Source organism: Balaenoptera acutorostrata, chromosome 9 (genome assembly GCF_949987535.1).
Source record: "Balaenoptera acutorostrata chromosome 9, mBalAcu1.1, whole genome shotgun sequence".
Lineage (NCBI taxonomy): Eukaryota > Metazoa > Chordata > Mammalia > Artiodactyla > Balaenopteridae > Balaenoptera > Balaenoptera acutorostrata.
This window is the reverse complement of record NC_080072.1, coordinates 5,206,142-5,229,345: the sequence shown is the minus strand read 5'-3', so window position 1 is coordinate 5,229,345 and position 23,204 is coordinate 5,206,142. Positions and strand designations below refer to the sequence as shown.

At 39.5% G+C, this 23,204-nt stretch overlaps 1 protein-coding gene across 4 annotated transcripts in view; it reads right to left on the bottom strand.

Moving 5' to 3' along the window:
- KMT5B (lysine methyltransferase 5B) overlaps positions 1–23,204 on the bottom strand; it is a 52,817-nt gene that overhangs the window by 20,828 nt on the left and 8,785 nt on the right. For 3 of the 4 annotated variants that reach the window (XM_057552788.1, XM_057552791.1, XM_057552789.1), the window contains exons 2-4: positions 13,396–13,631; positions 7,054–7,201; positions 3,518–3,586 (exon numbers count right to left, since the gene is read on the bottom strand). In XM_057552788.1, the coding sequence (XP_057408771.1) occupies positions 3,518–3,586; positions 7,054–7,201; positions 13,396–13,555 (377 nt within the window). In that variant the 5' untranslated portion in view covers positions 13,556–13,631. Of the gene's footprint in view, positions 1–2,835; positions 2,964–3,517; positions 3,587–7,053; positions 7,202–13,395; positions 13,632–23,204 lie in introns of those variants that run through there. The other variant, XM_057552790.1, reaches the window with a different exon arrangement.

The following is a 23,204-nucleotide window of genomic DNA, read 5'->3' as shown; positions in this document are numbered from 1 at the left end:
TTTCTTCTCATGTCGATTTCATTTGGTCTACTTTCCAAAATAAGGTTTGGTTTTTTTTAAAATTAACATCCAACAAAACAAGGAATTACAGACTGTTCTTCAAATGAAATACATTAAGGAAAAAATATTAGTGTCTCAGGAGAAAAACTATTTGAACTATGAATCTTGCTCTAGCATCTAAAACTGCATATCGCAGACACCTGAGAATTCTAAACTGAGATAACATCTAGCATAGACTCCAGCGAAGGAAGCATTCAAGCAGTATTTTGTTTTCCAGATAAGCTATCACAAATGTATTCATCACATTTCAGTAAGATTTTAAGCCACAATATTTCACCAAGGCTTATTTATTAGGTGCTGTGTACACATGTGCTATGGTGGAAAATATAAGCTAGAAGACATGGCTACTGTTCTTGAAGGTAAAATTTTGCTGGGACCGAAAGACATATTCATGCACCAAACAGATAAGCAAGGCATCAATATGCAAATGCATGTTCATGTGGTACAAACAACACTGCTGTAGCACTTTAAAAGTATGGAAATTATAACTAAGGTGTAAGGTTTGTTTGGGAAGGGGGTGGTTTGGAGTTGACTTTGATATGGGCAATGAGGAAAGTGGTGAATTTAGATTTCTAAAGAAAAAGCAGAATATTACTATAGGCAGGAAGGAATCAAAAGAAGGAAGGCAAAGTGGGAGAAATTCTAAGGAGAGGATCTTAAGGCTTGATTCAGAGATGACAGGAGCTGAGGGAGTCACCTGGCGAGCAACAGTAAAGGAGAGTTCTAGAACAAGGAAGAGGGGAGACATGAGGAACAGGACAGTAATACAATTTACTAGGCGGGATCTCTAGAGGTCTTCAGATGTGTGAGCATGCTGACACCTCCAGGAACTTCCTAGCTGCAGACTCCAGTTTCAGTAAGCTCTTACAACTACTAAGTAGAACAATCTGAAGGAGTTCTAGAGACATCATATGAAGAAACGGACAATGCACTGTTTTATTTCCCGTTTCAATCAGTTAGCACACCAGCCCTCACAGACAGACGAGTGGAAGTCCTTTAGACAATTCCGAATGTCTTTAATTAGGCTGTCAGACTATGGTATCAGAGAACCTCTAACATAAAGATTTGCAGAACTGTGAAAGTATCCAAACTTCCATACAGTTATAATATTAAACTACTTACTTGCAGCCATCATTAAGTGATTTCGTCAAGACTGGGTTTCTCTAAGAAACCCAGTCTAAATCCTTCTGGCTGCAACCCTACACCACGGGGTTATGTGCAAATGAAGGACAGATAAGACCACCAAGCAGCTGTTAGCTAAGGCACACCACTCCAGGCAATACAAAGTGATGGGAAACAGATAACCGGAGTTTTACGCAGTAAACAGAAAAGCAGTAGTTCACTTTGAGCAAATACGATGAATAATCCATGATGTTAAGTGATGGACGGGGCTACAAACGACAGGAGCCAAGCAATCTTTACATGTTCAACGTGGGACTGACCAACGGTGACACTTGTAAAATAAATGCATGGCTCGACACATTAGAGAGCAAGAGTCAGGACTAAGTTCACCTGAAGATCTTAAGAACATGCCAGAAAATAAGTTACAGACCTGGAATGGACACTGGCTATTCCTGACAGGTTTCATGTGTGCTCTCCGCTTCCTGAAACTTCCTCCCTATCTAAAAATACCTTTCAGCTATCCTTTTGTTTACTCTTTGTTCATGATGCCAAACAATTTACATGCTAAAACCAACACAAAATAATCAACTCTTGAGTTAATAATATTCTGCCTTCCACATATCCTGTGACTTTTATTTCTGCTTTCCTGCCTTCTACTGCCTCAAACACAAACCCCCAAAACTGTCCCTTGTTGCCCACTAGGCAAGAACCTCTACTTTACTTAAAATGTAATTTACTGTCAAAACTTACTGTCACAGTTGGCTGCTATAGGCGTGAAATGATAGTGAGGCAAAGGAGGAAGAAAATGGTCTGGGTGCAGATGGGAAGGGGAAGAGGCAGTTGCTTTCGATAACCCTATAGAAGGACATCAAAATCACCTGGCTGACTGTTCCAGTCAGATCCCATTGTAACAAAACTGCGGGGAAATAAAAATTATTTAATAACATAAGATTGTTAAGACTATTAGGGCCAGAGCAAAAGGCACTGAGGACCTTAGAAAAAATTCAAGTAATTTTCTATGACTGAATAGAAAAATACGCTCTGTCCTCTGCTTAACCACAATCACTCTAAATCTCCCATACAAATTGCACAAAGCTATCCTTACGCCATGGCTCCTAAAGCTAGGAGAAAATTTAGATTATCTAAAAATGATCTCCTGTTCCATAAATGAGGAAAATAAGGCCCGATGAGGGCTAAGTGCTGGAAGCACTGGGACTGCTTCCCAGGCCGTTGTCGGCCCCGCTCTCATCTGAACCACGGGAGCCCTCTTGTGTCGCTCTGTCACGAGAACAGGATCTGACTTGTATTTACCGCTGCGCGCCAGCACTGAGCTCGGCCAGAGACAGCGCTGGCTGGTACCCTGACAGCACTGTGAAAGGGGTGGAAACAAACTGAGTATTTGGGGGTGGGGTGGGCTGGGCTGGGATGGCAGGGGAGGCAAGAGAAACAGGTATTCGGCATTTCCACATCAACGTGCCCCTCTTCCCTCTTAATATTTAACATTTGCTACTTTAAATAAACCAAACATTTATTTTTCTCTTTCCACACCTCTCTGATCAATGGCTGGTATAAGAAATTTAAAAATATGTCATTTACAATTATTTACTATTAAAAGGGGCAGGAAAAAACATATGAATTCACACTCCCACACACCTGTTCCCCACTCTTTCCAGAGACTGACTTCCCAGGTTTTCTTGCTATTTGGTTTTTCTGTTTCCAAACCCAAGAGACCACTGTGGCAATGAAGAAAAGTTGCAGATTTGTATTAGCTGCACTACCGTGCCCTTCCATTAGCATGTACAACCAAGAGCTACTGGAGGGAGGGGAAAGAGGAGGGGGGACAGAAAAAAGGGAGCAAGGGAAGGAGGGAGGAAGAGAGAGAAAAATGCTCAAATATTTAAGATATAAAATAAAACCATGAGTCAACATCGTGAACACATTTCCCCCTTGAAGAAAGATTAACTGCGAACTGACAGTTCGTAGATGCCGAGTGGAGGAGTCATGCTAGGACCACAGCTCTTCATTCCTTCTTGACCTGAAAATAAACAGCAACCAGAAACATACCTGGCTGAGTCCTGCAGTCAGTGCTCAGCTAATCCCATGGAGTGACTCCTGATTTTTGGATGAATGATTTCTCTTAAAATTACCCTGTTACGGAGTACAGTGGTTTTTTAAATATAGCTATTACTAAGACCAAACTATTTTAAAAGGTTTGCAAAATGTTCTAAAAAGTGTTTATGCTGACACCTCCAATTACTTAACATAAAAGAACATTTATAAAGGCTGAAACAGGTTAGTTTGTATCTTATTACTGTTTGTAATGCTCTCTACCTACCTCACAGGGTTGTTGTGAGAAAAACTGTCAGATTTTGAAAAATGCCTTGAGCTCCTCGAAGGAAAGGCGCTATATAAATGCAAAAACAAACAACAACAATAAAAAACTATTTGTATAATTTGTACTTGTAATTTCTAAACAGACTTACAATATTGGTTGTAGCAGAAATCCCTAAAACGCTGTGATATTCAAGAACTTTATGAAGCCACGGGTCGGTCTAGCATGATAACAAAGTCCAGGAAGCTAAAACTCCTTCCTTCCCACATAACATCATTTTACCCTTGATTATATTAAGTTAGAAGGTCGAAAAATTTCTTTATGCTTTCTAGTCAAGCACTTGATTTTCAAGAGGCATTTAAAGTGATTTATAAATTCATATTCAACAGTGGATACGAATAATCAAATATATAAATAAGGAAAATAAAAATTAGATGGTTACAGTAGTGGAAGGATGAGTAAGGACTACACAGGCTGAAGTCTGTGCCCTGAGAGGACTGTTCCCATTTCTTTACAATGTGATGTCCCCCAACTCCTCAGGATACCATGAAATCGCTGGTCACACAGCCTGAACGAGGGCGCATTACTGAAAGCATCCATTCCTGCTTCGCTACATTCATCTCTCCACTAGCTTTTTAAAAAAAATTAGAGGTATTACTAACAACTCTATTCTCTGGTTAAAAGGAAGAATTTAAGTTTCATAACTGACAAAAGTCAACTAAATTGAAACATTTCCCAATAAACTGAAATTACTATTTTGTTTATGCTTTTTCTAGGCATTCATGCCACAACTCTGACTGCCTTCTTAGTAAATACAGGGATATGTTAAGGGTAAAAACATAAGCAATTCATAATATAGCCAAATAATTAAATATCTACTGTTTCTGAACAGTATTCCTGAAGGTACAACTGAAATAGGCAGAAAGGAGGAAGCGGGCATAAAAAAAGAGAAACTAAGTTCAAATCACAGATGTATAAACATGAGAACAAAGAGACCACTTATATAAGTAACAGACGGACAGTTTGGAGAATTAAAACCCAAAGCTCCAATCACGTCCTCCAGTCACTTCTTTTGTACCCCAAAGAAAGAGAAGTCCACAAAAAGCTAATAATTTAAGAAATATTTATGGTTATTCAAATAAAGCACTATAGATTTTCCTTATTGTCTATAAAATATCTTTGAAAATGGTGTAAGTGACATTCTGGTAAATTCTTGCTCAGAAGATAAAGAACTATAAGTGCTAATTTTCAAATAAATCCACTAAGATTAAATGAAAATGTACATACCTTTCATTAAGATTAACAAGTTTCATTAATAAAAATTCTGTACATTCCCCAAATGACAGCTTACGAGAGTCTGTCAAAGTACCTCTGGAGTGACCGCCTCTGCTGAAAGGCGGAGAGCACACCTTGCGGACACAGCAACATCAACTGCTCCGCCGCGCTGGCCTCAGTGCCGACACTGTTAAAAAGCCAGCGCAGTCTAACCAGGCAGCAGCAGCATTATCTACACCATGAACGGCTATTTTAGGAAGTGTCTGAGTAGGATTGAATGTTGCACTGGAAAATATGAATTTAGGGGTACTTGGATATGGTAAGGTCTTAAGTTTTAACAATATCTGTGTGGTAATCCTAAACTTGACATTTTAGGATTACATGTTTTAAAGTGAGCCCTAGAAAACGACTGATAAGGAACTTTCTATCCATTTATCACATCGGGACAAAGCTCAGCAGGCTAGACGGTTTAGGACCTTGCTTCCCAACTGTAATTGGGAGCATGTTAGAAATGGAGACTCTCAGGCCCCAACTCACAGTTATTGAATCAGAACCTGCATCTTAACAAGATTCCCCAAGTGACTCATATGTAAATTAAAAGAAGCAGTTGTCAAGGAGGACTTTTTAGAAAACATGAGTTATTTACTGTCGCAGAACCCAATAACAGGTAACTCTTCATCCTCTGGAATAGTCAAAGCATGGGGGCTTCTGAATACATCGAGTTCTTTCCCAAGCCACTACAACTTTTGTTGTAATTTTGATGGAAAACTTTTTAAAATGGTTTATATGCTTCCATGTTTCAGTACACAAGGCATAACGAACAGAATCTGTTTCCTGATGACTCCAGGCCATAATTATGGGCCTTTGTGTAATATTCTGAATGCCACTAGACTGTTGTGTGAAACAGTGAATCACATTTCTTACCTCGGAAAAAAAAAGGCTAACAGGTGAGTTAAATACTATTAGGACCCTAATAGTAGAATGAGCCCTGGTCTCTTGGGTTCACTGGGAAATAGGGTATGTGGGCTTAAAATAATGCAAACTAGATTTTTAGTTGGACACTAGGGCATCCAATTCTGCTGATTTTGCAGAGAACAGCCATCCATTTGCCTATGTAGAAAATTTAAGTATGTGCCCCTCTGACGGCAGGGAACTATTTAAATAATCTCTCAAGTCCATTCCAACTTTCACTTCGTTTTAGCAAGTAAAGATATATGATGACAGGAAATTACATGAAAATACCAAAAGCACGTTTTAACCTGAATTACTTCTTTTGGGATTTAGAATATAATTGATAAATGAATTATCTTGTTTTAATTCTAGCAAGGGACAGAATTAAAATAGGAAAAAACGGACACATGATTTTCCTCTAATCACCTGCCCCCAATTAATTACTGGTGACTACCCCCCTGGTGATCAAGTCCCTCTAGGGCAGTCACTGACACTGCAGCTACAGTAAGAGTGAACAGTGGTCCAGAGCTTGTTCCACATTCTAAATCCCTGATGTTAGGCTTTTCTACCAGACTCGAAAGCCTTTGCCATGGAAGTTAAGAGGTAACAAAAAGTTGTAAAGTTCTGATTTAGTGCTTGGTGGCAGTTAATTACGAAATTATCTAAAGGCCTTTTTGGGAGCGAGATGATGTTTAAGAGAATTAGAATAAAGAAATTTAAAGGGTGACAGATTTCAAGAGCTATGTAGTATTTTATATAGATGGCATTTGATACTCAATAAAGCGGTTACACATCTATTTTCTTGCCTGTATACTGAATATAAGCACATGTCTTTAAAAATATTCACTCTAACTTATAATGACTAGCTGAGTCTCAAAGATAAAACATAATGGCAAAATTCCCTCTATACAGTGGAAAGTATTTGAAAGAATAAAAGTTTGTAATAAAATCATGAAAAAAACTGATGCAACCTAATTTAGGTAGAAAAAAATCATACACATTTTCAAGGTTTTACAGGATGCATATATTTCTTTCAGCTAATTCTCATCAACATTGAAAACATAATATGGAGATGCCTCTCCAACTCTGTATTTTAATAGAAGTATCCCAAGATAAAATAAGAACACAGAATTAAAACTGACAACTCATGGAAGCTTATGTTGCTTTTCTTGGCTCACACATGGAAAATCCTCCTGCAGCAAAACCTTTCCTTTAATGTCATTTTAAATTTTGACTGAAAGTAAAATTAGCCATCTATTTTCTTAAGTTCAACGATATCATCTGTTCCACTCAGGATAAAGACTTAAAATTACCTAGTATTCATTTTGTGTGTTTGAAAACCTAAATAGGGATCAAGAACCAAACTGGTTGCTAAGTCATCATTTTCACAGAGTTCCTTGGCAGACATTCCAGAAGATGGTACATATCGACTCTGTCCTTCGAATCCTGAATTACCATTACCTGTGAGAAGAAAAAAGAAGAAAAATTAACTCGCACTGAGTACTACTTAAATCTACCTTAAAAACCTTTAGCTTCACTGCCCATTCAAGTTAGGAATTAGGAATTGCTTATTTCTATCAGTTTTACTAATTAAGAACTGAGTACCCTTTGCAAAACCAGAAAACCAAATGCAGTAAACTAACCCAATTACTGAGAGCACTTTTGTTAGACAATATTATCAGGTTTCCCAAGAACAGGGTCTGCACAGTTGTGAGACTCTGGCTCAGATGCCTTACTTGCCTCTCCAAGGAAGAGCTGAGACACAGGAAACGGGCAGATGTTCATCACAGTAGCAAGACAGCACAAAGGGCCACTACAGACAGGGCTGGCGTGAGAAGGAAACAAGAGGAACACAAGATCCCCTCTGCAGTAATGGCCAGAAGGCTAAACCTCAAGAACCAAAAAGGAGCCTCAAGGCGTCACCTTCAACTTCCTGCTTGTGGGCAGATGTGTGAGTATCCTCCCCACTTTGCTGGAAACTCAGGCCCAGAGCTTAAGAAACTTGCCTGTGATCACAAAGCTAGGTAGGAGAAGAGGGGAAAGAAGTAGAGAGATACTGACAGGCCTTATTTCTAACACCCATTTGAAACAGATTTTGAAGGAATGGATAAAAATAGGGAAGTGACTGAAAAAGATAACTGAAGTAACTGGGGTTAACTGTGGAAGAAAAACAATGTAAAGAGAGGAAAGGAAGGCCAAATTCGTATGGATGAAGTTTCATCACTGCTGATTTACGTTTGATGTATACGTCACTGAGGGTCTTCATGGAGTCAGCACATGCAATTACAGAGGATACCAGCAGTATAACTTTAAGCCTCTCAAAATTAAGAGGTGGAAGAATGAGTGACAAAGTGAGACGTCTAACCTTTTCACCCACTGTTCCAATAAATAAATAAACACTTACATGTTAAGTCCCTGCCAAAGGGTCAGTATATGATTTTGAATCAAATTATTTGCACGTATGTATAAAACTATCAAAGTTGTTGTATTTTCTATAACAGCTTTATTAAAATTTAATTCACATACCATACAGTTCACCCATTTAAAGTGTACAATTCAATGGTTTTACGTATATTCACAGAATTGTGTAACCATCACCACAATCAATTCTGGCACATTTTCATCACCCCCAAAAGAAACCCCATACCTACTGGAAGTTACTAGCCATTTCTCCCTCCCCTACAGACCCTGGCAACCACTAATCTACTCTGTTTCTAGGGATTTGCCTAGTCTGAAAATTTCATATAGATGGAATCATACGTGTTTTTTTGTGACTGGCTTCTTTCAATTAGCATGTTTTCAAGGTTCATCCACACTGTACCATGCAGCAGTACTTCATTCCTTATTATGGCCAAATAATATTCCACTGTGTGGGTAGACCACATTTGGCTGCACCATTTTATGTTCCCAAAAAATAGTGTATGTAAATTCTCCACATCATCACCAACACTCGTTACTATTTGTCCTTTTGATTTCAGACATCCTAGTGATTGTGAAGTGGTGGTTTTGATTTGATTTTCCCTGATGACTAATGATTTTGAGCATCTTTTCACGTATTGGCCATTTGTCTATCTCTGGAGAAATGTCTGTCTATTCAGATCCCTTGCGCGTTTAAAAATTGGAGTTTGCCTTTTATTATTGACTTGTAAGAGTTCTTTATTCTGGATACTAGTCCTTTATCAGATATGTGATTTGAAAATATTTTCTCCTGTTCTGTAAGCTGTCTTTTCACGTTCTTGATGGTATCCCTTAAAGTTTGCAACTTTGGTAAATTTCATGTTACTTTTTTTTTTCTTTTGTTCCCTGTGCTTTTAGTGTCATATCCAAGAAACCACTGCCTAATCCAAAGTCATGAAAATTTATGCGTATGTTTTCTTCTGGGGGATTTTACAGTTTAAGCTTTTAATTTAGGTCTTTGATCCATTTTGAGTTTTTTACATACAGTGTGAGGTCGGATCCAACTTCATTCTTTTGCATGTGGATATACAGTTTTGCCAACCCCAATTGTTGAAAAGACTATTCTTTCCTCAATCTTATTGGCACTTTTGTCAAAAATCAGTTGACTACAAACATGAGGGTTCTTTCTGGATTCTCAATTCTATTCCACGAATATATATCTATCCACATGCTAGTATAAGACTGTCTTGATTACTGCAGCTTTGTAGTAAGCTTTGGAACCGAGAAGTATGAATTTTCCACACTGTTCTTTTTCAAGACTGTTTTAGCTATTCTGGATCCCCTGAATTTCCATAAGAATTTTAGGATCAGCCTGTCAATTTCTGCAAAGAAGCCAGTTGAGATTTTGATAGGGACTACATTCAACCTGCAGGTCATTTGGGGAGTATTACCATCTTAACAATATTAAGTCTAATCAATGAACATGGGATGTCTTTCCATTTATTTTTCTTTCCATTTATGTATTTTTTATTTATTTACTTTTGGCTGTGTTGGGTCTCCGTTACTGCACGAGGGCTTTCTCTAGCTGCGGCAAGCGGGTGCTACTCTTCGTTGCGGTGCGCGGGCTTCTCATTGCGGTGGCTTCTCTTGTCGCGGAGCATGGGCTCTAGGCACGTGGGCTTCAGTAGTTGTGGCTCACAGGCTCTAGAGTGCGGGCTCAGTTGCTCCGCGGCATGTGCAATCTTCCCAGACCAGGGCTCGAACCCATGTCCCCTGCATTGGCAGACAGATTCTTAACCACTGGGCCACCAGGGAAGCCCTTTCCATTTGTTTAGATCTTCTTTTACAATGTTTTATCATTTTCAGAGTATAAGTTTTACACTTTATTGTTAAATTTATTGCTAAATATTTCTTTTTGATGCCCTGTAAATGAAATTGTTAATTTCATTTTTTGGACTGTTTACTGAAAGTGCATAGAAATACAATTGATTTTTGTATACTTATCTTGTATCCTCCAACCTTACTGAACTCATTTATTCTAATATTTTAGTGGATTCCTTAAGATTTTCTATATACACAATCATGTCACCTGCAAATAGTTTTTCTTCTTTTCCAATTTGGATGCCTCTAAGTTCATTTTCTCGCCTAATGGTTGTAATCAGAACTTCTAGTACAATGCTGAATAGAAGTGGTGAGAACAAATATAGTTCTGTCTTGTTCCTGATCTTAGGGGAAACCATTCACCATTAAATATGACATTAAGCTTTATCAGGTTGAAGAACTCCCTTCTGTTCCTAGTTTGCTGTTTTTATCCTGAAAGCGTGTTGGATTTTGTCAAGTGCTTTTTCTGCATCTATTGGGATTACAGTATGGTTTTTGTCCTTGATTCTATTCATATGGTATTACATCAATTGATTCTCAGATATTAAACCAACCTTGCATTCCTGGGATAAATCTCACTTGGGCATGCTACAGAATTCTTTTCATCTGTTGCTGGATTTGGTTGGCTAGTATTTTATTGAGGATTTTTGCACACATATTTATTAGAGATATTGGTTTATAGGTCTTCTTTTCTTATGATGTCTTTGGTTTTGGTAGCAGGATAATACTGGCTTTTTCTTTGTAGGTAGTGTTTTTTTTTGTTTTGTTTTTAAAATTACTAATTCAATCTTTTTTACTTGCTATAGGTTTATTCAGATTTTGTATAAATAAGATTTCTTATTAAATCGGTTTCAGTAACTTACTACTTTCTAGAAATTTGTTCACTTAATCTAAGTTACTTAACTTCTTGGTATACAGTTGTTCATAGTATTGTTACAATCCTTTTTATTTTTGTAAGGCAGTAGTAATGTCCCCTCTTTCAATGTTGATTCTTGAGTCTTTTTTTCCTCATCAGTCTTGCTTAAGGGTTTGCCAATTCTTGTTGATCTTTTCAAAGAACCAACTTTTTAGCTTTGCTGATTTTCTCTATTCTCTTTCTATACTCTATTTCATTAATTTCTACTCTGTTATTTCCTTCCTTCTGCTTGCTTTGGGTTTAGTTTTGCTCTCTCTCTTTTTCTGGTGTTTTAAGGTGAAAGGTTATTGATTGAGATCTTTCTTCTTTTTTAATACAAGTGTTCACAACTATAATTTCCCTCTAGGCATTGCTTTAGCTGCATCCCGTTAAGTTTTTGGTATGTTGTATCTTCATTTTCAATCATCTCAATGTATTTTCTCATTTCCCTTTTGATTTCTTCTTTAACCCACTGGTTATTTAGGAGTGAGTTAATTTCCACATATTTGTGTTTCCCAAATTTCTGTTATTCATTTCTAATTTTACTCCATTGTGGTCAGAACATATATTGTATGATTTCAATCCTTTTACATTGATTGAGGGGTTTAAAGTATGGCCTAGTCTATGGTCCATTCTGAATAATGTTTCATGGCACTTGAAAAGAATGTGTATTCTGCTGCTGTTGGGTGGAGTGTTCTATAGATGTCTGTTAGGAAGAGTTGGTATAGGACTATTTGAGTCTTCTTTCCTTGTTGATTTTCTGCTTAGCTGTTCTATCCATTATTGGAAGTCAGGAACTGAAGTCTCCAAATTATTGTTGAATTATCTATTTCTCCCTTCAATTTTGTGAGTTTTTGCTTCATGTATTCTGCGGCTCTGATGTTAGGTGAAGTCGCTGCAGTTTATCTAAGGTGATGCAATGCTATGTTTCTCTTCATCATTGGCTCTATTTTTGCACCATTCTTGACCAATAACATTCAATGTGATGCTGTTCATCTTCACACTCTATGGGTTTTTCCAACCCATCCCTCCAAATCTGTCTACACTTGGCAAAGTGTAGCTCATGTAATGGTCATTTTCTAAATTCTTACGTACCTCCAACAACCAAACTAATTAAGACCTTTTTGCACTGATGCCCAAAAAGGAGGCCAACAGCAATTTGAAGAAAAAAAAAAAAAAAAAAAACGATTTAAGAGATGCCTAATTTACTGACCAGAGCCAACACCACTGCCATGATCACTACATTTCTCAGTTCCTTCAGGTTCCCATCACATGCTAAGGGGGTGAGGAGGTGTCCAGGTAGAGGCAAACCCATTAGTCTTGGGCTCTCTCCTTACCCCTATCCCAAGCAGGGATTTCTGTCTGGTTTTTTTGTTTTGTTTGTTTTTTGTTTCTTTTTAAACAGAAACAGTGACCTTATCTGATATGGAAAAGTTAAGGGCAGCCTGGGCCCAGTGAACAGCATAAACCCATAAAAGGTAAGAAGGAAATGAAATCAGAACTGGTGCACTCTATCTGAAACTGTAGCAAACCCCAGGCTAATCTATCCAAATCTACTGGACGTAGGCCAATTCCAACAAAAACTAACGCTATTTAGTTGTGGCTTAATTAACCTTAGGAAAAGAAGAAACATAAAAAGTTGTCTGGGACTTCCCTGGCGGTCCAGTGGTTGGGACTCCACGCTCTCACTGCCAAGGGCGTGGGTTCAATCCCTGGTCGGGGAACTAAGATCCCTCAAGCTGCATGGCGCAGACAAAGAAAGGAAGGAAGGAAGGAAGGAAGAAAAAGTTGTCCTTAACATGGCTATCTAATTTTGGACAATATTTATACAGCTGCCTACTTAGCTTTACACTTATCCTGGGGCATTTTACTACTCTTAAAAGAACTATGAAACATGTATCAAATCTACACTTTCTTCAACTCTCAGTAAGTAGCCTCATTATCACCAAGAGATATAGAGGTAAAAAAGTAACTCATTATCAATACTGCTTCTCTGTTAGGATAAACTGTTCACCCTATATAAATAGAAGAAATGGTGACAATTTGAAAAGCTGCCCTAACTTCCACTTATCATGTAAATTAGGGTTGACTTTATCATTCATATTACTCTATAAATTTTTAAAGAAATACATACTCAAACTTACATCAAATATAAAAAAACACAGTTTGAACTTAACAAAATTTAATAGCAGTACTTTAATATTTTTAATAGAACAAATAACCATTCAGTTATAAATTCTACAAAATATAAAGTTATGCATATAAAAACATTATATTAAGAATTAAACTTGAGTTGTATACAATGTTTGATGAGAAAAAAGTTGATATAACTTTGAAAGAGTAAAAAAACTATACTGTTAACTGTGAGAACATAAAAAAATTGTTTTGAAAACAACAAGAGAACAGAATACACATTACAAAGTGGAAAGAATGACTGCCCCGTATCACAATCAAAAGAGTGACAGCTGAAATATGTACATACATCTGCTTGACCTCCTCTCGGCCGCGTTTTTGCCAGCCTTCACGGTGTCCTTTCCCGTGTGCTGTAATTTTGATTGATTCTGCTGATGGTCATTAGACAACTTGCCTCCATTTCTCCTGCCATTCACCACCATGTTCTTGGATTCTCCCAACCACTTCATACCCACAGACAGCCTGACCCAGGTGCATTTAGTCACTCTCTTCAAATAGCTTAGAGAATAATTTCAATGTTCTCTCCTAACAGAAACAAAACATGAAAAAACAAAACAAAATGGGGAGGTAAATACATAAAAGACCATGCTACACAGACCCCTGAGAAATTTTCAGAGTATTGAAAGTAACTTAGCAATTAGTGTCTCCACTCCGCACAGACTACCTTGGCTCCCCCCCACTCCACCCCGCGTCACGTCGAGGTCTGCACTGCCCACCGGCTCTGAGGAGGGACTCCCACCGCCCACCGGCTCTGAGGAGGGACTCCCACCGCCCACCGGCTCTGAGGAGGGACTCCCACCGCCCACCGGCTCTGAGGAGGGACTCCCACCGCCCACCGGCTCTGAGGAGGGACTCACACCGCCCACCGGCTCTGAGGAGGGACTCACACCGCCCACCGGCTCTGAGGAGGGACTCACACTGCCCACCGGCTCTGAGGAGGGACTCGTTCTGCCTTGCTCATTGCTTGTGCTTTGAATAGCGACGGGTAACTAGTAAGTACTCAATAATTATTTATCTCTTTCAGTTGCCAGTAAGAATCATCTTTGCTTATTACCCTGATACCTAGGTATATAGCTCAATAACCTGCTCAAATTACACGTTTTGATAACATTCTATTAACTCTGTGACTAAACAAGGAAGTTCTCTCTTCTCTTCTGAGGAGCTGAAGAAAAGGCATCTCAGTTAAGCTTTGTCCACAACAGCTTTGTAACACCCTTTTGTTGCTGTTAGTTTGAAGTCAGGATTCAGGATATTTAAGGGACCAACATTAGAATATCAAAGTATTGCCCATCATGAAATACCTGCCTTAGCATTCCTTTACGATGGCAACAAAAATTGAGATGATTGTATTTGCTAATATAGTGGTATCCCTCACTATCTGAATTTTAATTAGCTGAATCTGGGAACAAAATGACTTGGATAGTGAGAAATGTTTGTAATTTATACAAACCTTTGGAAGTGAAAGTATAATAGATTACATTTGTTGGTAAGGGAGTGAGAAAGGATGTCCATGACATCACCTCATTACGGAATTATGCTTTAGTGTAAGTCAGACTAAAAAGTCTCTAGGATAAGAAAGTGTAAAAACAGAACCTGAGAGCTAAAGGAACTCTAAGATTCTAGCACAACTCTTTCAATTTGCAGACGGAGCTGAGGCAGCCGCCCGATGCCACACAATCAGCCTGCAGCCGCGGCCAGACGGGAGCCCGGTGTTGCTGCCCAAGGGCCTCTCATCTCACCGCACCAGACAGAGCTCACTTTCCCTCACTTTTTCCAAACACACGGAAAAGTACACGTGACAAATTATTCTGAAGTGCTCCCAGAAATGTACACCTGGAGACGCCTTTAATGACACCCAACACAAATACAAAATATTAATTTTTACTTGACCTCCAGTCTCTTTCACGTCACAAGAATTTTGTGTGAATTCACAGTGAGGTAAAATGTGGGTGAGAGCAACATGCTTAGGTAAAAAGGTGAAAAACAGCTCATCCATATTAAGGATACTTTTACAACTGTTCTCGAACATGTAATTTTCTCTTGGTTCCTTCACTATTAAAATTCAATTAGTATTCAACTTTTATTGTGCCTATCTTTTGATTCTTCTTGTAGGCTTCACTAAACCCAGAAAAATGCTACTACTTAAATAATAGGAAAGGGCAAGTAAAATACTGATACATCAGTTCTAACCTAAATATTTTTCAACTAATACACTTTATCAAATTAAACAGAAGACCCCCTACTGATGATCAAATATCTTATATTTTATACTTAGACGATCTGTCTTTTTGATTGGCTAATTCCTTCACGTTCCAGGAAGTCTTCCTTGACCCTCACTGCCAAATCCAGGTGGACACCCCTACTATAAAACTGGGTGAGGGACTTCCCTGGTGGCACAGTGGTTAAGAATCCACCTGCCAATGCAGGGGACACGGGTTCGAGCCCTGGTCCGGGAAGATCCCACATGCTGTGGAGCAACTAAGCCCGTGTGCCGCAACTACTGAGCCTGTGCTCTAGAGCATGCGTGCCACAGCTACTGAAGTCCCTGTGCCTAGAGCCCATGCTCTGCAACAAGAGAAGCCACCACAATGAGAAGGCTGCGCACTGCAACGAAGAGTAGCCCCCGCTCGCCGCAACTAGAGAAAGCCCGCGTGTAGCAATGAAGATCCAACACAGCCAAAAAAAAAAAAACCAAAAAACCTGGGTAAAAGCCCTTATGTCACCATATAGCGAAGGCCTGTCTGCCTCCTTAATGGACTGAGAGTTCCTGAGGTCAAGAACTTATTTTTCTTTTCTCTAGTACAGCACAAAGTAGATCAAAGGCACTCAACTTATGAAAGAATAAATAAATTAGGTTGTGGTCTAAACCACCTCACAGGAGCTGCCACTTTTGTATTTTTTTTAAACTATAAATTATAACCTGACCTCTTCAGATTCTCTTCTTCCTCAAGATGCTTGTGCTGTCACAGGCAGCTGGAGCAGCTCTGGCACAGGCAAGACATGGCAGGAATCAGCCATCACCACCATCAACCTCCCTACCACCTGCCATTATGCTTTCTGGTTCACCCCCGACTCCGCACCTCCAGAGAAAAAGAACAAGAAGGTGGTAAAGTGCTTTGGGTCCTTTAAGAAATTCATCTCAAGAACGCCCACATATAACATACAACTTACAGATAATGATGGAAGAATGTGTTTTTAAGACACTTAGGAGTCCTCAATGATTAACACATAAAATGCAACGATACGGAACAGAAGAGAGCAATGTGGCTTTAGACAGAATTAAGAGACAAAAGAAAGAGCAAGTCACCTCTCCAGAGAATCCTTAAGTCGCAACCAAGCTTCCTACTCAGAGATAAAAAGCGGAAAACCTGGGACGAGGCCCAGCTATCTGTGTTTTAATAAGCCCTCCAGGTGATTCTGACACTAGTTTTCCAGTGTCAGAACTATTGTTCTAAGTTACTTATTCATTCATTTATTCATCTCTTAGGGCAAAGAGCAAATACCAAAATTTTAAGAAGTATGGAATAAAAATTTTTAATTTGCAGAAATTATACCTATCAACCTAATTTTTCCCAAGAATTTGGAAAAGTTCACCAATAAATCATTTTAGTAGTACACTCTAGCTACTGTGTACTAGAACACAGTGTGGAACACAGACTGAGGTCCACTCTAACTTACACATCATTTCAATTAAATGTGGGTCAATGATCCAAAATGGAGCCAATTCCTAACCCTGGGTCTCATTTATATTGCAGTCAACTGATATTATTTTGTTTGAACTTAAGGTACCATAGCATAACAAGCACTGTCAATCACAAGACGCGGCTGAATTTCACTAGTATGAACACACTGCATGTTATGTCTGGATGTATTCTAGCAGAGGCGCCAATCCTCTCCACTCGTCCAGATAACAACAGCTATCATTAAGGCAGAAGACTTAAGCTCACAATGAATATTTTGTAAAAGCAGTTCTAGTAAAGCTATCAGAAATTGGGGGCTATTTATAAACTTTTAGCTCAAAACGAACATATACTCTACTAATCATCAGGTCATTGTTTGTTCTGCCCTCATGAGTGCAGGATCTGCTGTTGGCATGATCATTCCCGAAAGACTACGAGCTGGAAGAACACTTACATATTAAAGGTGGAGATGGAATTTCAAAAGCTAACACAAGTGGATATTTTAGTAGGAGAAACAGGAGCTGAAGACATCGGGTGGCTGCCCCAGAGCTCCCCCTCCCAACAGAGCAAGGGTGCAGTCTCTCTGGCTTGGAACCCAGCTGGCTCACATGGAAATCCTACCATGGTCGTGGCTTGGTGGACGTATCCGAGCTAACTGGCCACTGACTATATCTAGAAGTTAAAATTACCTCAAATTTATTCCAAAATTGGCAGAAAAACAATTTTCAAGAAAGGAGTACTGGCGACTCCTTAAATGGCCTAACAGCTACAAATCTTTCTCTGATCTGATTTCCCAATATAAAAATATCATGCAAATTATTAGACATCTACTACATTCCAGACACTGTTCCAGGCACTGAGGATACAGCAAATAAGGTTTCTAACCCTCATCTGTGCCTATATTCTAATGAAGAAAGCTCTGGGAAACAACAAACTAACAAATAAATGCCAGCACCTTGGAGAAAACAGAGCAGTTTCTAAGTGGCAGGGAGTGTTTCAGGTGGAGCCAGGGCGGGATGGGGAAAAGCGGAGCAGCACTGGGGAGAGTGCACCAGGCAAAGGGCGAGTACAAAGCAGAGAGAGAAAAGCAGCTGGTGTGTCCGAGGACCAGCACAGAGCCCAGTGTGGCTGGAGCAGAGTAGGGGGTAAGAGGGGCAGGAGGAAGGCCAGAGGGCCTCCAAGCCCCTGCTGAGACTTGGGCACTAACTCCCAGGGAGAAAGCAGAGGAGTGACAGGAGTTAAGTGTTAAAGGCCCATGCTGGCTGCTTGTCATGTGGCGAAGAGTTTGAATGCTTTTGAAAAAGCAGGTCTAATAAAGCGACTAACAATTTGGGGGGACGAGAGAGAAGGCAGTGAAGAGACCACGGCAATCAATGAGAGGAGAAATAGATGCTGGTGGCTCGCAGCAGCAAAAGCGGTGAGAAGTGGTTGGTCTCAGGATCTTTTCGGAAGATTCCGCCGACACTGTGTGAAAGAGAGAGGGCTCAGATGTGCTTGCAAGTGGAAGAATGGAATTAGCAGTTATGGAGGTGACAAAGACCACAGGGAGGTCGGGTTTTGGCAGGGGTTGGGGTGCAGGAGTTTGGTTTGGTCATGTTTGAGACACCTATTAGAGACCAAGCAGAGATGTTTAGGCAGCTGGATCTGAAGGACAGGCCCAGGCTGGATGTATAAACTTGGAGTCAGGGGACTAACGGGATTTCAAGCCATGGGGCAAGAGGAAATCACCTAGGAAGTGAGTAGAGATAAAAGAAGTCTAAGGACTGAGGGGCACCCAAATATTTAGCGATCAAGATGAGGAAACAGCAGCTAAGGATACTGAAAGGAGCAACTAGTGAGGCAGGAGGAGAAGCAAAAGCAAACCAGGGCCCAGCGCTTCAGGAAGGAGTGACCCAGATGGGCACAGGGTGCAGTGCTCATAAGGCAAATCTCTGACAGTTCAAAGTCATGACAGATGGGCCACTGTGAGCCTCTCTCAGAAACGACAGAGAACTTCTGAAATGGACATAATGTCTCGAAACATGGGCTCATGGGGAAAGAATGAGATGGCAGAAAGTACTCTAAGGAATAATGAATAAAGAGAGTCCTAAGTTCTTGTTATTTGTTTCAAACAAGAGGAAAAGAGTTCAAATTTCAGGTGCCAGAAAAGATATATGTAATATTCACAGGATGGGAGATGGTGGGAATAGGTTAATTTGAGACCAGCATGCCTTGAGAGAGTTTATAAGGATCTTTGTTTAAAAAAAAAAAAAGTTTCTAAACGAACAGATTAATTGGTTCTCTGGCCTGGAGTAATAAATCACCTGAGTGCTGATGGACGGAATCCCTGAGGGTTCTGTGCAAGGCTCTGCCCCCCTCTATTTTTATGAGTGTTCACAAAAATGACACAACCGGGCTCTAAGGAAACGCAGCTGTGACTATGCTCTGGCATGGGCACACCTTCCGCCCACCCCCAGGGACTACCTGAAATCAACAGGAAAGGTTTCACTGGACCAATAGGTGGGGAAGGATGCACATACTTGATTCTAGTATCAAATGTAAACAAAAGGGCACACAATGACAATACAAAACGTACTAGAAAACTGCTAAAATAAGAGTTGCATTTAAAGAGGAAAGTTTAATCACATTTTAATACCACTAAGGTAAAAAGCACACACACACCATCATACATTCCAAATCACCAACAGCAGTGGCTGTCTTTGGGGGAATGGGATTAACATCAAAAAAAGATTTTTTCCCCAAAATGTTTACAGTGAACCTATTTATTTATAATTGGAAAAAAAACCAAACAATCCACTTCCCCCAATACTTGACATTCACGTTTCTAAAGAAAGCACAGAGTTGTTTCATAGAAAAATGCGCTTGGTTTATGTAAAGTGCCCACTCTATTCCCAGTGATGGACGCTCAACAAATGTCAACACCCTCCTAGCCTCCCACTGTCCCTTCATGGACACACACAAGGATCATAAACTCTTAGTGACTTTTGAGCTCAGCTGCTCACCTCCAATTTGAGAACTCTGGTTTCAATTCTTTTTCACTTAAAGCTTTTGGAAAGGAATTTTTTGTTGAATATCCTAAACACAAATCAGGATTTCAAAACATCTGTCAGAAAAATGAAAATATTGATTCTGAAAGACTACCAAGAATTTCAAAATAATTCCTGTGCCATTACCAAGAACTCTAGCCAGTTTACACGCTGAACTTGTCTGCAGAGAGTTCATCTTAGAGAAATCATCCATTGACATGGAAACAATCCCCAAGTGGCTGAAAATGAAAAGATAACATACATTTTTAAAAAGCAGGCTCTAGCTTGCTAGAGGACTTTTGAAAATCTTTATTGAGAAAAAGCAGAACAAACATTTTTCAAGTGATTCAGTTACAATTTGCTAAGAAAACAATTCGATACACCAGTTAACAGTTTTATCTTTGGAGAAAAAGATTACAAGCAATTTTTTTAACTGTTACATGACATATTCTTCAAAAGGTTCAACTTTTCAAAATGAACAAATATTACTTTGTAATAAAAAAATAAAGGTGTATATAAGGAGAATAAAACAGATTTCACAAAAATCCTTCTGCATCATCCATATGTATGTAAGTTAAAGCCAATTTCTAAAACTTTAAACACAGCAATTCAAAAATCAGACTTCTAGGTTGACGGGAACTGAAGAAATATCACTGAACTACTTCCACAAGTTTTCGATGCCTTTGCTTGTGGATTCTGCTGCTCAAGTGTCACAACCCCAGACTCCCAGGGGCTTTATATTTAAAATAAGCACAAGGAAGACAAACACAAAAAAAAGCACAGAAATGAAAGCAAGCAGTCTGAAGAAGAAACAACAAACACGCAGCACCCCCCCCCCCCCAAAAGAACAAAGAGCACGAGGTGGACCAGGAGTGAAACTACTCAGACCACTACCGGTTCCAACAACATCCCACTCGTTAAGTGAAAAGCCAACTCCCCCTTCCAGGGCCTCATGTGTGCAGCCTATCTCACATGTGAAAACTACACGCAATAGCAAAAATGAAAGTATTTTGAAACTGTTAAGAACTACCATTAACAGAATTTACCTTACCAAAGCCTACAAGGTCCTGCATGATCCAGCCCTGCCAGTCTCACCCCTCGCTCCAGCTAATACTCCAGACACAGCCTAGCTTACATCCCTCTAGTGTGCAAGGCATCTTCCCACCACTGGCCTTTGCACTTGGGATACTGCCAACCTGCCCAGCAGTCCCCCCACCTCCCAGTCCTCCACCCAGTAGACTGTCTTGATATATGCTTGAATATTTCTCCTTCATGGTGTTTATTACAACTGTATTCACTTCTTTATGTAATTACTTGGTGACACTTGCCTTCCCCACTGAAGTATAAACGAGCTAAGGTACACTTTCGTATCACTGGAACCTAGCACAAGGCCCAACATACCACAGGTCCATTCATATCATATCCCCCTTTCCAGTCTCAAACGTAACTGCTACACATAAGCCCAAGTGGGTATCAGTCCTCTCCCTCAAATCTAAAATTACAAAAGGACTCTATAATATATGTACCAAAGAATTCCATGTCAGTCTTTATCAACAGTTATTCCAAATTCATCTGCAACTAACATATAGCCAAGGTTCCATGGAATCCTACAGTAATAATTCACACGATCAGACCAGTTGAAGAAGCCCTGAGAAGCCATCAGGAGCATCTGGGATCACTATTCCATTGTAATTCTCTAATGCAGTTTGACAGGGTAATTGCCCAGTTGCCAATTTCTTAGAAACCTACCATGAATCCATGATCTCACCTATAACCTTAAAACTTGCTCCTATAAACATTGTCAGAAATAAATCTCATTTAAGAATTTAGATGACCTGTCAGAGTTCAACTAGTCCTAGTGGTACGAAAGAAAAGTCTTGGGGATTTTTCTTCTCCTTAATTCAGCATTAAGCCCTTGTTGCTCTAAAACTGGAGCTGTCATGCAGATTCAATGCTGATCGGATATCTAGCACCAAACTCCAGAGCAAAGAATAGGTCTTTATACTTGTAAAATAATTACTAATGACATGCTATTATTAAAAGTATCATTTCTGCTTTCCTTTTCCAGCTTTTGTAGAGTCAAACTCATATGCGTTTTGCTTCAGCCAATTTAACAGCTTTCTCAAGTAGCCTCAGGTGGCAAAGCCCCAATCAGACCAGCAAGAGGATGGTGCCTGAAGAGAGCAGTTTCCCACCAATGCATAATAATGCTCCACCCACCCCCTTTTAGGATAAAATGATGGCTAGAGATAGCGTCACTAATCCTGCTAAGTTGGTTGCAATAACTTCTCTAAAGGAGGCTGGAAAATGGTCCCCAAAGATATCTATCAGGTCTTAATCTGAAACCTAGGAATGTTAATTTATAAGGAAAGGGGTCTTTGGAGACATGAGTAAATTACAGATTTTGAGATGAAAGAGATTATCCAGGTGGGCCCAAAATGTCATCACAAGTGCCCTTAAAAGGGCGAGGCAGAGGGAGATGTGACACCACACACACTTGAGAAGAAGAGGAAAAGAGTGGCGTGAGGTGGCCACAAGCAAAGGAATGCCACAGTCACCAGAAACTGGAAGAGGCAAAGAACAGTGCTCTCTTAGAGCCTCTGGAGGGAGCCCTACCCATATCTTGATTTTGGTCCAGTGAAACTGATGGTGAACTTCCGGCCTCTAGAACTGTGACAGAATACATGTCTGCTGTTTTAAGCTACCAAGTTTGTGGTACTTTGTTACAGCACACACAGGAAATACAGAGACCATGAAAAAGCAAATCAAAGTAAAAATGCTTTCTAATTAGACTCCAGAAATACATAAAATTCCAACATGTCACAGGAAAAGAGATTTTAAGCACCTTTAAAAAGTTGTCTTAAATACACTTTTTAAAAAAGACATTTCCCCCTTCAACTGCACATATGAAACACGGCTACAGAGAGAGCTATATGGATTTTGAAGATAAAGCTGGTGTCTCAATTACATCTAATTACTCATGCACTGTTTAAGCACAGTTAACCAAGATCTTCCTTAGACGTAACATATTGAACATTATTATATTTACATATGTTTGCAATTAAAAAAAAAGAAAATCAAAACTATTAGACTTTTTCATTTAGCAGACCATTTTAAACAGCAAAACAGCCACCACTGGTTAAGTCTACGATCAGACGTTCGCAACACTTACACTTACTTATTCAGCCACTGAACTACAGCTGAGCATGGGATAAACTCCTCATTACAGAAAATACTGCTTCACAGTTCCTTATTTATGTACACCACATGCACACCAACACGCATCACAACAAAGGGTTTTATATAAGAAAGATCTGTGTCTCCAATTGTCTCAGTAGGTATTTCTAAAATAAAGGTTTTAGCTGACGTGGTTGTTGAGGGGAATTCTGCCC